Here is a 14906-nt window from a genome sequence, read left to right as displayed (position 1 = left end):
TTTCTAAAATGCCACGCATGATTCCCAGTTTAGCACAATTTTTTTGCTTTACTTAAAGTTTAACTTGAAGCTTTACTTCACTTGTTCTTATTCATAATCAAAGCTAAAATAAAAAAAATTAGTACAAAAGTAAATACAAACGGTATTAAAACCTGATGCTGATTTTGAGTGCAGTTTTCTCACATGAGGGTATTAGGCTTTTGAGTATTTGTATAAATAAGGGTTAAATAATAACTCAGTCATAATTTGCTTTTACTTCTTTTTCATAGTTGTTAAAATCAGAAGAAGATGCATCTTATAAGCCTGTGAAAAAAGCCTGTACTCAACTAGTTGACAATCTGGTAGAGCACATTCTTAAATATGAGGAGTCTTTAGCAGGTAATCAACCAGTTTTATTTCACTTTGCTTGATACATCTGTTTTCAAGATAACAAAGGAGTCAAAATGATTGGGGATGTTCGACTCACCACAAATTACCAAGTCTATGAAGAGGAAATTAAAGCTTAATGGGTTGTGAACACAACAGGGCAAGCTGTCATTAAATGAAAAAAGCACAGTGAGGACTTGTGGGTAAAAGAAATGCTAGAGGTAGCATTGCTAGTCCCACCAGTCTCTCTCTTCCTCCGCAACCTCAATTCATCACCACAGTTTACCATCCTATTCCCAGGCCATCTATACCACACTCATGCTATGCCTTCAAGTCCACCCTGGTCTACCTATACAACCCATATTCTCCCCCTCCCAGCCAGTCCTCAATAATCCCTCTTCCTTAACAAACCTGTGCAACTGCTACATATGTACTTCCAATATGATGACAACTCAGATGTAATCCTTAGCGACTCTAAGAAATGTACAAACTACTCCCTAAATACTTCTAATCTCCGGACAATCCATTTGTAATCCGCCTTGAACCGTAAGGTAATGGCATAATAGAAATCCCTAATATAATGTAAAATATACTTTCTTTTCTCTTAGATCATCTCTACTTCTTTTTCAGTTCCTCCCTGCTTTAATATCTTCTTCCTGCTCTCATCATCTTATTCTGTTTTTCCCTTACTTCAATGCAGTTTACCTTTTGTTTTGATGTAGGATACTTAATATCATACACACACCCCTGTACCTACTCCAAACCCCCATTCTATACTTCTTTGCTCTTTACTTCCTCCTGACTTGACCTGCCTTGCCCCCTATTAATTCTTTCCATATTGTGTTCCCTCCCACTCTACCTTAGAAACATAGAATATGACGGCAGAAAAGGGCCGTCGGCCCAACACATCTTCCCACTCAAAAGAACCCTCCCCTTAAAAGAACACTCCCCTAAGCAATTCCCTGAAGTGAACCCACATGTTTATCCCATCATTTCTTGAAGTCAAGCACGTTGCTGGCCTCAACTACCTGACGTGGAAGGCCATTCCAACGATCAACCACCCTTTCAGTGAAGAAGTACTTCCTGATGGTCAGTGCCCCTCTGCTACAAACTAGGTACATCCATTCCTCATTCTTTCTAAACAGATTCATTGTACATTTCAAAATTTGTATCCCCACCTTTCCTGGCAAGGATCATATTCCTACTCCACCCCTCCCCAGGGTCCCAGACTCCATTCATCTCTAGAACTCACAGACTGAAAAACAATACCAGTTCCATATCCAGAAAGGCCTTTTAAGCTGCTCCATCACCTGAATGCACAAACATTGGAAGTTCAGTGATCAGTTGCTCCACAGTCCATATTTGCATGTGGTGGTCTTGAAAATCCCAAAGATCACATGCTGGAAAGGAAACTAAACTAAACTAAAACTTAATCTTATATGCCAGGTCTTCAACCAAAGGAAGCTCGACTCGGTTAACAATAAATTAAAAAAATCAATGAACCTAAAGGTGTGCATTCATATCAACTCATTGTGTGCCAGCCTACTTGCTCTAGTGGTTACAGAGTAAGTACTTGGTTTGGGGAACTGAGTTAGCATTGGTTCTGCTGCCTTCTGCAAAAATGGAAACTGGCACCTCATTTGGTGGTAACAACTTTGGCACAATACCCCACCCTTTGTCAGTGGTGACTCCACCACAACATGCCTCTTACTCTCTCCTTTTACCAAACACCCTGTTTTTCCTCTGTGCTCTCACCAGCATCATTATGCCCCCACTCCCCTGTTTTCCTAACCCACATTATGTGGAAGGATATGGGGTGGCATACCACTATAGCAGTACCCTCTCATTTATAGTGCCCTGCACTGCCAAAAAGGTCATAGACCCCAAAAGCTAGCCTGTAGCAGGACTATGCTGATAGTGAGAATGGAAAGCCAGGGCTTAGCAGATGATCCAAAAGGAAAACCAGACTAAACCTCTTATCCCATTCCAAATTCACCCATCTCTCCTGTAACCACTTCCATCTGCTGCCATGCTATTTCTTTGGGACTATACAGCATAATGAGCCCACTTTAGTCTAACACCTCTCTCTCATAAGATGTAATAAGGGAATGAGTGTTTTAGTTTTATGAAAAAGGGAGATAGTGTTACTCTGTATTCCCATTTCAATCCGATACTCAATCATAGGTCTCTGTATTTCAGAGCTACCAAAAAGAAGTAATTTAAAAAATATTTTTCAAATTATCGCATCAAATACTGGCGCACAATCCCTTTCTCCTCCCCATGTCCTTCCAGTAAAATAACATACGGCCTCTTTTACAAAGCCGCGCAGCAACAGCCCTGAAGCCCTTTAAATCTCTATGGGCTTCGGGGCTGTTAGCGCAGCCGCAAGCGCGGCTTTGTAAAAGAGGCCGATAGTAATTCTGGTAATAACAGAGCTGGAGAAAAAGGGCGAAATATAGTTATTGCCTACCCTTGATCCAGCCCAGCTGGTACAGAAATATTTACTAAAACCTTGATCAATTTTCCAACCTTTATGTCTGTAGTTTAGCTTTGGTCTTTTGTCTCAACTTGATCTTGGTTCTTTCTTTGTCCTCAGGTTCCTTCTTTTAAGAATTCTCTTCCAGTCTTTCTTCATCATTTCTTTTCCTCCATGTGTATTTACTAGTGCTGCCTGATTCACGATTCGAATCGGTTCACTGATTCACTTCAGATGAATCGATTCGAATCGATTTAAATTAAAAAAAAATCGGCTTCCCAATTCTGACCCTCTCCCCTCGCCCCCTAAAGCAGGAGTGGCACCTCCCCCTAAAGCAGGAGGGCAAGTCAGTCGGGAAGTGCTGCAGTCTGGCTTCCCTCCTGGCCTCCCCGAAAGACTGCCCCCCTCCTGAAAGACTGCACCCTCCCCCCCCCCCCCGGGAAGGTCTCCGTGTTGCTCCTGGCCTCCCCGAACCATTTACCTTATTGCTGGAGCCTGCAGCCGAAGATTGCGGTTACAGCGTCTTTGTGCTCTGAGCTGTTTCCTCCACTGCGATCCTACCTCTGATATCAGAGGAGGGCGGGACCGCAGCAGAGGAAACAGCTCAGAGCACAAAGACACTGTAACCGCGATCTTTGGCTGCGGGCTCCAGCAATAATGTAAACGGTTCGGGGAGGCCAGGAGCAACAGGGAGGCCTTCCGGGGGGGGGGTGCACAGTCTTTCAGGGGCAGTCTTTTGGGGGGCAGTCCTTCAGGGGGTGGTACAGGCTAGGGATGGTGGCATAGGCCTTCGGGGGGGGCAGTCCTTCAGGGGGTGGGATAGGCCTTGGGGGGGTGCAGGCCTTTAAGGGGGGTGCAGACCTTTAAGGGAAGGGAAGGCCAGGGATGGTGGCATAGGCCTTCAGGGGGAACAGGCAGACCTTCAAAGGGGGGGACAGGCCTTCAGGGATGGGGGTACAGGCCTTCAAGGGGGAGGTGCAGGCCTTCATGGGGGACATACCTTCATGGGAGGGGGGCCCTGCTGTAGAAGTACACGGAGGGAGGGAAGGGGAGTTCAAAGAGACGTGCATATGCCAGACTTTGGGGGGGGAAGAAATAATGGATCTAAAAATAGAGGAGAGAGATGATGGACAATGGGATTTAGGGAAGGAAGGAACAGAAAGGGAGAGAAGTTGGACACAAGGGATGGTGTGGAGGGGGGATAGAGATACTGAATAGGAGAGTAGTTGGGAAAAGAAAAGGAGAGATGGTGGACCCTGGGGTGGTGGGGGAAAGAGGGAGAGATGCTGGATGAAAGGGTAGTTAAGAAAAGGTGGATCTGTGGATGGAGACGAAAAAAAAAGAAAGATGCCAGACCTCCGGAGGAGGGAAGGGAAACGGAAGGGGAGGACAGAGATGGAAGATGGATGGTTAGCAGGGAGAAAGAAGGAGACCCTGGTAAGCAAGTTATCAGAAGACAACCAGAGCCTGGGACCAACAAGATTTGAATAATGACCAGACAACAAAAGGTAGATAAACTAATTTTATTTTCCATTTTGTGATTACAATATGTCAAATTTGAAATGTGTATCCTGCCAGAGCTGGTGTTAGACCGCAAATGTGGGCTAGGATTTAAGAGAGAGAGGAAAAGTGTTTTTTGTTTGTTTATTTTGTTTACACCACAGCGCCAGTGTGGTTAGGAGAAGGCAAAGGGGGTGAAGAGGCTATAAAATAAACCCACCAGGATGTTTGAAAAAAAATACCCAATTGGGCAGGAAAATCGAATCGAAAAACCAATTCAGTAGGTTGAATCGAATCGAAATTTTTTATCCTGTATCGGGCAGCACTAGTATTTACCTCTCCATGGTTTCTCTCATCTTACTTTCTTCTAGTCTTACTCCTTCCTCACCTTCATGTCTGTCTCCTTCCCCCTTCCCTTGAATTAATTTGTTTTTAATGATGTAATTATTAACTTCCCCTCCCCCTTCATCCTCAAGTTCATGTTCACATTTGTAATTTGTCTATTTAATGTTCACATTTCCCCCCCCCTACAAAAATTTATTTTAACCCTTCATTTTTAGCATTGTCGGTATATTAAAATGGTCGGTATATTAAAATTAATTAAACTTGAAACTCTCATCCATGACCCCCCTCCCCCTTTCCTGAGGGTACTTTTTTCCCCAATCCCACATAGCTACTCTCTACTTCTTTCTGTCTGTACCTTATATCCTTCTACCTGCTTTTCTTCTCTTCCAGATCATGTCTCCTTTTGCTAGGAACCTTTCCACCACAGCCAATTTCTCTGATCCTGAATTCCTCGCACCCTGACATCCTGTTTATACTCCTCCCCCCAGTTCCAGTGTCGGTCTCTTTGCCTAGCATCCAACCTCTCTTCCCTTTATTGTTCCTTTCTGTCTCTTCTAACATTTCAGAGCAGCATTGTCACTCCTAACTAATGACCCCTTTCTATTCCCTTCACTCTTTCATTGCTCCATTTAGTCCTCTCCCAGTATCTCTCTGTCTTTTTTAACCAGCAAAATTGCTCAATCTTTTTCCTTCCTATTGACTGCACTATGGAATGACCTTACTGTTCAGATACGATCATGTATTTCCTTTCCATAAAATTTTAAAATCTACGATGTTTCAACTTTTTTTTAGAATTTAATTCCTAATGATCTATCTTAAAATCAACATATTTTTGTAATTATATTTTTATTGTAAACCAGGTCGAGCCCTATATTTTTAGGGATGATCCGGTATATAAATCTAAGATTTAGATTAGATTAGACCATTGGTCCATCAAGCCCAGTAGCCCGTTCTGGAACGTTTAGGTGGTGGAGAAGCTGGAGTGGATAGCCCTTTCTGAAGGTCAGCATCAACACTGGAGTCATGCTGGGCTGCTTGTCAATGTCAAGAGTGGTGCTGCAGCATTGGCAGTAGAAAAATGGAGCCACAGTTGACTGGGGAAGCTGGAGAAAGGCTTTTCGACACCAAACAAATTGTCCTGTCACATGATTCGTCAATAGGATGTAGTAAGGGAGGAGCCCATCCTGATGTCAACAGCAAGAGTTCTGCTGGCATGATTCTACTTTTTTATTGATTGACTTTAGAATAGACTGTGTCTATGCTAGTTGATTATTTGTTTATTTATTAGGGTTTATTTACCACCCGTTTGAAGAAAGTTACCCAAGGTAGTCTGCAGAATATATGAACAGGTTATACACATTTTTGAACAATCAAATAATACATTATGTATTTTTCATCCTTGGTTATGGTAGATTACATTTCTATACTATTGTACATAAAAATTGTTCAGTTCACACTTCAAATCTTTGCATTGTTTTCTTCTCATTATAAATAGCAGTGATAAATAGCTAACCTGAAAAAAAAAAAACACATTAAAATGGCAACCCCTCTAAATTTTAAAAACTATTTGAAAATTATATATCCTTGGTTAATGTATTTGTTTAAACTTTGATCTTTTGGAATCTCAGATTGTATGGACTTTGAAGAATTTATTTGGGCTAGATTCACTAAAGATAGCGACTCATTAGCTGTTGACTGATTCTCTGCCCGATTTTCAAACAGCGATTGATTCACTATCAAGTTTGCATGCAAATGATTTGCATCTGTCCCATTAAAAAAAGCCCTCCCCCTGCACTAGCACCCCAAAGCTACCGTCCCACACACCCTGAACCCCAAAAAAGCAGCAGGAGGGATTCCCACTCATTCCTGCCACAAAGGCTCCCGCCTGCCTGCTCCCCCCAAAAAACAGCAGGAGGGATGCCCAGCACCTCCTGCCAAGAATGTGCTCCCGCTCGCCCGCTCCCCTGAAAAAAATGGCAGGAGGGATGCTCCCTCCCTCCTGCCACTGCAGTACCCCCACCCCAGTGCCCATACCTTTCTTTTGGGAGCAGGAGGTACCAAAAACAGCTCCTGCTCTTCCTCTGGTTGCTACACCACCGGGCCTTAGACCCCACCCCGGTGTATCGTGTGATGCATGGGGAGGGGCCTAAGGCCCTTATTGGCTCAGATGCCTCAGGCCCCTCCCTTGGGAGGTGCCTGAGGCATCTGAGACAATCAGGGCCTTTCTTAGGAAGGAGCCTAAGGAAGTCCCTGATTGGCCATTTAGCAACGATCCCTGATTGGCCGATTAGCGACGATCACTGACTTTAGTGAATCTAGGCCTTTGTCCTCACAACTGTTTTCTGTGAGGAAATTATTTCTGTATTTTTGTTAAAATATAAGCTAGCTTTTACAAAGCTGCGGTAGAGGTTTCTACTGCAGACCGATGAGGTAAATGCTCCAATGCTCATAGAATTCCTATGAGTGTCGGAACATTTACCTCGCCGGCCCACGGTAGAAACCTCTACCACAGCTTTGTAAAAGGAGGCCATAAAAATAAAATTTTGAAAAAAATGATATATTATCTGATCAAGGAAACAATTTACACCCCCCTTTTTATAAAGTGCAGCAAAAGCCACAAAGCTCTAAATCCTTATGGGCTTCGGGGCAGTTCCTGTAGCGCCCTGCGTTATCGGGCTTTGTTCAAGAGGGGGTTAATGGAAACTGATGGTGTTAGTAGCATAAATATATTTTAATAGTAGTTCTAAAAAGATGCTGCTGTCATGTAATAGACTTGCAGAACATTTCTTCTATTAGATATACTAATATATTTCTTAATTTTTTCAGATTCTGACAACAAAGGGATGAATTCCAATTGTTTGGTAGCTTGCATAACCACTTTGTTCTTGTTCAGCAAAATCAGGCCTCAATTAATGGTGAAGCATGCTATGACAATGCAGCCTTATCTTACTACTAAATGTAGTGTAAGTATAGAATACGAAATAATCTTATGCAAAGGATTAATGTGTAGTAATGAAACTATGGGGACCTATTACCAAACTGCAGAAAAAGTAGCTTTAGTTGTCGTTTACATGGGTCATTCCTGCACAATAAGGCCATGTTCCCAAAAGGGTACAATGACTGAGCATGGCCACACTCTGCCCCAAGACTTACCCCCAGCGCTAAAAAATAAATTTTACTTTTTAGAGGATGTGGTAAGGCATTTTTAGTTGCAGTAAGCACACATTGGTGCTTACCGCAGCTTAATGAAAGGACTCCTATATGATATACCTTAACACTTTATTTGTAAATGTTTTGAATAATGTGTCATATAAAATATTATGGAGCTCTTTTACTAAGCCACAGCAAAATCTGGACCTAGCGTATGCCAACACATGAGCCCAGATTTACCATGACAACATATTCTGGATTTTTACAACTTTTTCGCAGATGTCATTTTAAGTTTTCTTATTTGGGAGGTACACTTCTCCCTCGGTATTCACAGGGGATAGGGGCAGAGACGGACCACCAATTAAGAAAAACCGCGAATATCTTCTCGGCCGGCTCTGACCAACCCCCGCCTCCCTCCTTCCCCCCGGCATCCCGGCCTTACCTGGTAGTCTAGCAGGCTTTCGGGGCAGAAGCGATCTTCCTACGCTCCTGCCCCTTGCAGATCACCAATAAGAAATGACTGCCGTGAGTTCCTGTAGTCTCTCGAGACTACGACGGGAGCTCACTGCAGCCATTTCCTATTGGCGATCTACACGGGGTAGGAGCATAGGAAGATTGCTCCTGCCTCGAAAGCTTGCTAGACCACCAGGTAAGGCCAGGATGCCGGGAGGAAGGCTGGAGAGAGGCGGGAACGTGCTAAACTATGGGTTCCCCCCCCTCAAAAAAAAAAAATCTCGAATGTGTGAAACCGCGAGTGTGGAAACCGCGAACGGGGAGGGGGAAGTGTATTAAGTGCTCCCACATTAATCCAGATTATCCAGTTAGAACGCCCTAATGTAAACATGCTAGCTTGATAATAACACTTCACTGCCTGTGAAATGGTCCCTCCCCAAAAATGTTGTTTTTTTAAAAAATTAATTCTACTACTACTGTTAATTATTTCTATAGCACTATCAGACGTACACAGCGCTGTACAGAGTCATGATGACGACAGTCCCTTCCAAAGGAGCTTAATAGACAAGACAGACAAATATGATGCCATGGATACAGTTAATGAGAATGGTTAATCTGCTGGCTAGGTTGGTGGGCAGTAGGGAGTAGAGAGGTATGGATTGAAGGCTATATCAAAAAGATGGGTTTTCAGTCATTTTTTAAACAGGGGAAGGGAAAGGGCATGGCAGACAAACTCAGGTAGTTTATTCCAGGAATAGGGGTCAGCTAGATGAAAGTAATGAAGTCTGGAATTGGCAGTGAAGGAGAATGGTATAGCTAAGAGCAGCTTATCTGAGGAATGGCGTTCGCTGGGGGGTATATAAGGGGAGAGAAGGGAGAGAGATTTTGAGGGGCAGCAGAATTAACACACTTGTAGGTCAGCAATATGAGCTTGAACTGTATGCGAAGCCAGATAAGGAGCCAATGAAGGGATTTAAGGAGAGGGGTAACATGAGTGTAGCGAGGTTGGTAGAAGATGAGTTGTGCAGCAGAAGTTTGCACAAATTGTAAAGGGGAGAGGCGGCACTGTGGGAGACCAGTTAGAAGTAGATTGCAGTATTATCCCAGGACAAGCAGGCAGCATATTCTCACATGTAGTGTGACGTCATCCACGGAGCCCCAGTACGGCAGCTTTAATTATTTAAAACGTTTATATTCTGCTTTTAGCCAAAGCGGCTCACAATTCTACATACATAATCTTTAAACATATGTCTCATAGTTCTTCCAACGAGCAAGAGTAAAAACAATAGTGAGGTAACTTACTAGACATTTTATCATATATTGTCTCAACAAAATCATATTCTGCTCAATGTTGGGACAATTAGGACTACTTTTACTAAGCTGCACTAGCGGTTTTAGTGTGCACTAGACGCTAACGCCTCCATTGAGCTGGCGTTACTTTTTCTGCGTAATGCGGGGGCAGCGCGCGCTAATCTTGAAACAATTGAAACAATTTACATCTATGCTGATGACATCCTTGTCCTTCTCAAGACCGACTCGAACCTCACTAATCACATATCCTCTTGTATCTCGAACCTCCAATCTTGGGCCCACACCGTCCAAATGAAATTGAATGAATCTAAGACAAAACTTCTTTGGCTCGACCCAAAATTAGCTCACCTACCCACCTCAATCCCACTGTCCTCTGGCTCCACTCTGCAGCTCGAATTCTCCAGCAAGGTCCTGGCCGTCGTCATCGATTCTACATTGTCCTTCAATGACCACCTCAACTCCCTGGTAAAAAAATGTTATTTCAGCCTTCACATGCTGAGGAAAGTAAGATCCTGTTTCCAGCAAAAACATTTTGCCATTCTCGTCTAATCCATCATCCTCTCCAGACTGGACTATTGCAATTCTATCTTCATAAGCCTAACGAAGAAAAACCTTCACAGACTCCAACGGATTCAAAATGCCACGGCCAAGCTTATCTTTGCAAAAAGTAAATTCAATCACGTCTCACCGCTCCTTTTCAAGCTTCACTGGCTTCCGATAACTTCCAGAGTCCACTTCAAATGCATCTGCCTAACCTTCAAGATCCTCCACGGCATCCTTCCACCATTAATTCCGCTTTCTTGGAACTCCTCAAATCCTAATACCACCAGACCCACCCAAAAATCGAAATTATCCTTCCCCTCATTAAAAGGCATTTCCCTCCCAGGAACACTGGGGACTTCCCTCCTCTTCAGACTCACCGAGCTCTGGAACAACCTTACCTCCCCTCTTCGGAACCTGAATGCTCTTCAACCCTTCCGTAAACATCTGAAAACCTGGCTTTTCTCAAAAATCTAACACTCCCTCCTCATCCGACATCCTAACCCTCTAACTTCCCTCTCTCCTCCAATCTTCATCTAGCCCTTTCCTGGAGTTCCTTTCTCATTACAATTCCTGTAAACCGTGCCGAGCTCCACGACCATGGAGATGGTGCGGTATACAAACCTAAGGTTTAGTTTAGTTTAGTTTAATCTGCAGCATGCGCTTAGTAAAAGGAGCCCTTAGTGTAAAAATGCATGAGCAAAAAAATGGGTTTTCAATAGCTTTCAAAGTTGCCACAAAATCTCAACATGCCTGTTAGGGCATTCCAGAGAACATGCCCAGCAATAGAAAAACATGATTTAAAAGTGTATCGCCACTTTAAGTTTTTAGAAACTTTGCGACTGCCTGCACCGCACATGCACGAGTGTCTTCCCGCCTGATGTAGGCTTGTGATATCTCAGTTCTTCGTTTTCCATGAAGCAAAGAAGTTGTGTTCCTGTTCATTTTTTGTGCTTTGCCTTCCCTTTATGCATCTTTTTTATTCTATTGTGTGTGTGTTTTGTTTTTTTTGTTTTAGTTTTCTTTAAAAAAAAACAAACCCCAACATAAAAAGTTCCTGTTTTTCCTCAAGGGCTCTGCCCTTAGAGGCCCCATTTTTTTCTCAACAATTGAGTTTAATCTTGCTGATGCGGTCTTCTCATCCATGTCCAGACCGTTAACCGGCTTCAAAAAGTGCTGCAGGTGCCAAAGGCCTATATCACCGACCCACATAGTTGGTGCTTACAGTGCCTTGGCTCTGATCACTGGGTAGAATCCTGCGCCCGGTGTACTACCTTGCAGAAGTGCTTCATTAAAAGCCATAAGCTTCAACAGGAGAAGCTGTTTGGTACCATGGACGTCAATAAGACCTCGCAACCATCAACGTCGAAGACTCAAGCATTGACATCGGCACTGGGAGATCTTGCACCATCAGGTAAGCTAGCTAAGAAGCCACCAGCATCCCAATCAGTGTCACAGGTCATCGAAGCATCGAGTCCCTCGATGAAGACCAAGCAGCGACACCCCCCTATTGCGGCTTGCCTCATGTTGAAGGTGTGCATCCTCATTGAGGTCACCCTCTACGAGGCAAGCTGCTGCACCATTGGTACCAGCAGATAAGCCACAGGTACCGGTGCTTTCCTTTCAGAAAAATCTTGATGAGCTGTTCCAAAGGGAGCTGGGTGATTTATTTAAATCCCTTACAAATTGATGAATATAGAGGAATTCCTAAACGTAAATCCACTGTTCTCATGTATATTATTTTCAATCTGGTTGCGTAGTGTGGAAATTTATGATTTCTTATAGGCTGAGAGGCCTCAAGTGTACACAGCTGACTGGTTTAAACATCATCGTGCCCAATCAACCAAAAGTGAACTATCAGTGATCTCTAATTGCCTATCTGACATATCATTTTTTTTATTTTTCTCTGTTATATTGATTTTTTATATGATTTTTTATAATATTTATAATAATTGAAATCTATCAGTTCTCCCACAAGGTAGTACTCTATTTTCAGCTTATTATTTCACCAAAAGCAACTTGATTAGATAAGACGTATGATACTTAGCTTATATAGTGTTGCTATAACTGTAGAACTGACTGTTCCTTGCAATAGGAGGCTATAAAGAATTACTCAATCGGTATTCTTGCTACAACCAAGAAATTGTATGAGCATGAAAAATATTTTGCTTCCATTGTCCATTCCATTGTCAGACCAAAGCCTAAGCCAGCTCCTTCCAAGCCTACACGACCTCCTCCAATTTTCCAGAGGCGTTTTGCTCCGAGAGTGGCTCCTTACACTCGTCCCCCTCCCAAGAAACAGCAGAATTAGAAGCAACAGAAATCTCAACCTTCTGCTGCACCTAAGGCTGCGCAGTCTTTTTGACTGTTTAAAACAGAGAATAACCTCCACCGTTCTGTCTCTGTCCTCTCTCCCCCCCATTGGAGGTCATCTCCATCATTTTTATCACCGATGGGAGACAATTACATCCGACCTCTGGTTGATCTCAATCATCAGGGAAGGATACTCTTCATTTCACTCAGGTTCCACCAGAGCTTCCTCTAAGAGAGTATCCTTCCAGTCCATCCCAGACTGCCCTTCTTCTTCAGGAAGCTCAAGCCCTGCTTCGTCTCTATGCCATCGAACCAGTTCCTTTGGAACAGCAGACCAGGGGATTTTACTCCCGTTACTTCCTTGTTCCGAAGAAGATGGGCGATCTGCGACCCATTCTGGATCTCAGGGCTCTCAACAATTTTTTAGTCAAGGAAAAATTTTGCATGTTGACCCTGGCGTCCCTTTATCCCCTTCTAGATCAGAACGACTGGTTATGCTCTCTGGATCTCAAGGAGGCTTATACTCATATTCCCATTCATCCGGCCTCACGTCAATATCTCAGATTTCGGGTGGGGAATCTGCATTATCAATACAGAGTGCTACCCTTTGGCCTGGCTTCATCTCCCAGAGTGTTCACCAATGCCTGGTAGTGGTAGCAGCAGCTCTAAGGAACCATGGTCTTCAGGTATTTCCCTACCTAGATGACTGGCTCATCAAGGTTTCCACATCTCAGGGGGTTATTATAGCGGCCCAACGGACTACGTGGCTCCTACAAGGTTTAGGATTTGAAATCAACTTTCCCATATCCCAACTTCAGCCCTCTCAGAATTTACAATTCATCGGACATGTTCTGAACATTATCCAACTCAGAGCATTCCTTCCGCAACAACATCTGGAAGCTCTCTTTCAACTCTGTCATGCAGTATCTTCCCGCTCTTCAATCTCAGCGAGATACATGATGGTACTATTAGGTCATATGGCCTCCACAGTACACGTGACTCCTTTTGCCAGACTTCACCTCAGAATTCCTCAGTGGACCCTGGCATCTCAGTGGACGCAGACTTGCGACCCACTTTCTCGACCCATTGCAGTCACTCCTTGCTTGAGACAGTCTCTCCGCTGGAAGATGCTCTCTTCCAATCTCTCCAGAGGCTTGCTGTTTCAAACGCCCCCCCATCAGAAGGTCCTCACAACAGATTCCTCCACCTACGCTTGGGGCTCTCATCTCAATGGTCTCCGTACTCAAGGCCATTGGACCAGTACGGATTGTCAGTCTCACATCAATCTGTTGAAACTCAGAGCGATTTTCAACGCTCTCAAAGTTTTTCAACATCTTCTTCACGACCAGGTAGTCCTCATTCGGACGGACAACCAAGTCGCCATGTACTATGTCAACAAACAGGGGGGACGGGATCTCCCTCCCTTTGTTAAGAAGCTCTGAAAGTTTGGGACTGGGCAATCCGCCACAACACCTTTCTCAAAGCTGTCTACATCCAAGGGGCAAAAAATTGCTTGGCGGACAACTTGAGTCGTCTTCTGCAACCTCATGAATAGACACTCAATTCCTCGCCTCTTCATCATATTTTTTTGCAGTGAGGAACACCTCAGATAGATCTCTTTGCAGCTCCCCACAACCACAAACTGCCCCAGTTCTGCTCCAGGATATATTCTCCTCATCACCTCGAGGCAGATGCTTTCTTACTGTAATGGACGAATCTCTTCCTGTATGCATTCCCTCCATTTTCTCTCATTCTCAAGACTCTTGTCAAGTTGAAGAACGATTATGCCACCATGATTCTGATTGCTCCTCGGTGGCCGAGACAACCTTGGTACTCCTTTCTACTTCAACTCAGCAGCAGGAAGCCATATCTTCTACCAGTTTTTCCGTCTCTGCTTACACAGAGTCAAGGATCTCTGCTTCATCCCAACCTGCACTCTACACATGACAGCTTGGTACCTCTCAACATAACTCCTCTTCAGTTTTCTCAACCTGTACAAGACATTTTAGAGGCTTCTCGGAAGCCTGCCACTAGACAATGCTACCACCAAAAATGGACTAGATTTTCTACGTGGTGCATCTCTCGCAATAAGGAGCCTCAAGATTCCTCATCTTCTGTTCTGGATTATCTTTTGCACCTATCCACCTTTGGCCTCAAGTCTACATCAATCAGAGTCCATCTCAGTGCAATTGCTGCTTTCCATCAGCTTATTGAAGGGAAACCCCTCTCTGCTCATCTGGTAGTTTCCAGATTCATGAAAGGACTTTTCAATGTCAAGCCACCTCTTAAACCGCCTCCAGTGGTTTGGGATCTCAATGTTGTTCTTGCTCAATTGATAAAACCTGAAGTATCTCACTTGGAAAATGGTGTTTCACTGAAGAGTCAGTGAGCTGCAAGCTTTAGTTGCTGATCCACCTTTCACTGTGTTCCATCATGACAAGGTGGTCCTTCG

General features: G+C 43.8%; 1 protein-coding gene across 1 annotated transcript in view; it reads left to right on the top strand.

Annotated features, from left to right (window-relative positions):
• The window catches only part of NIPBL (NIPBL cohesin loading factor), a 1354860-nt gene that overhangs the window by 1192191 nt on the left and 147763 nt on the right, over window positions 1-14906 (top strand). The window contains 2 exon segments of the mRNA XM_033932779.1: window positions 270-378; window positions 7514-7650. Coding sequence (XP_033788670.1) covers window positions 270-378; window positions 7514-7650 — 246 coding nt within the window.

This window comes from Geotrypetes seraphini, chromosome 1 (genome assembly GCF_902459505.1).
Source record: "Geotrypetes seraphini chromosome 1, aGeoSer1.1, whole genome shotgun sequence".
Taxonomy (NCBI): domain Eukaryota; kingdom Metazoa; phylum Chordata; class Amphibia; order Gymnophiona; family Dermophiidae; genus Geotrypetes; species Geotrypetes seraphini.
This window is presented reverse-complemented; position numbering and strand designations above follow the sequence as displayed.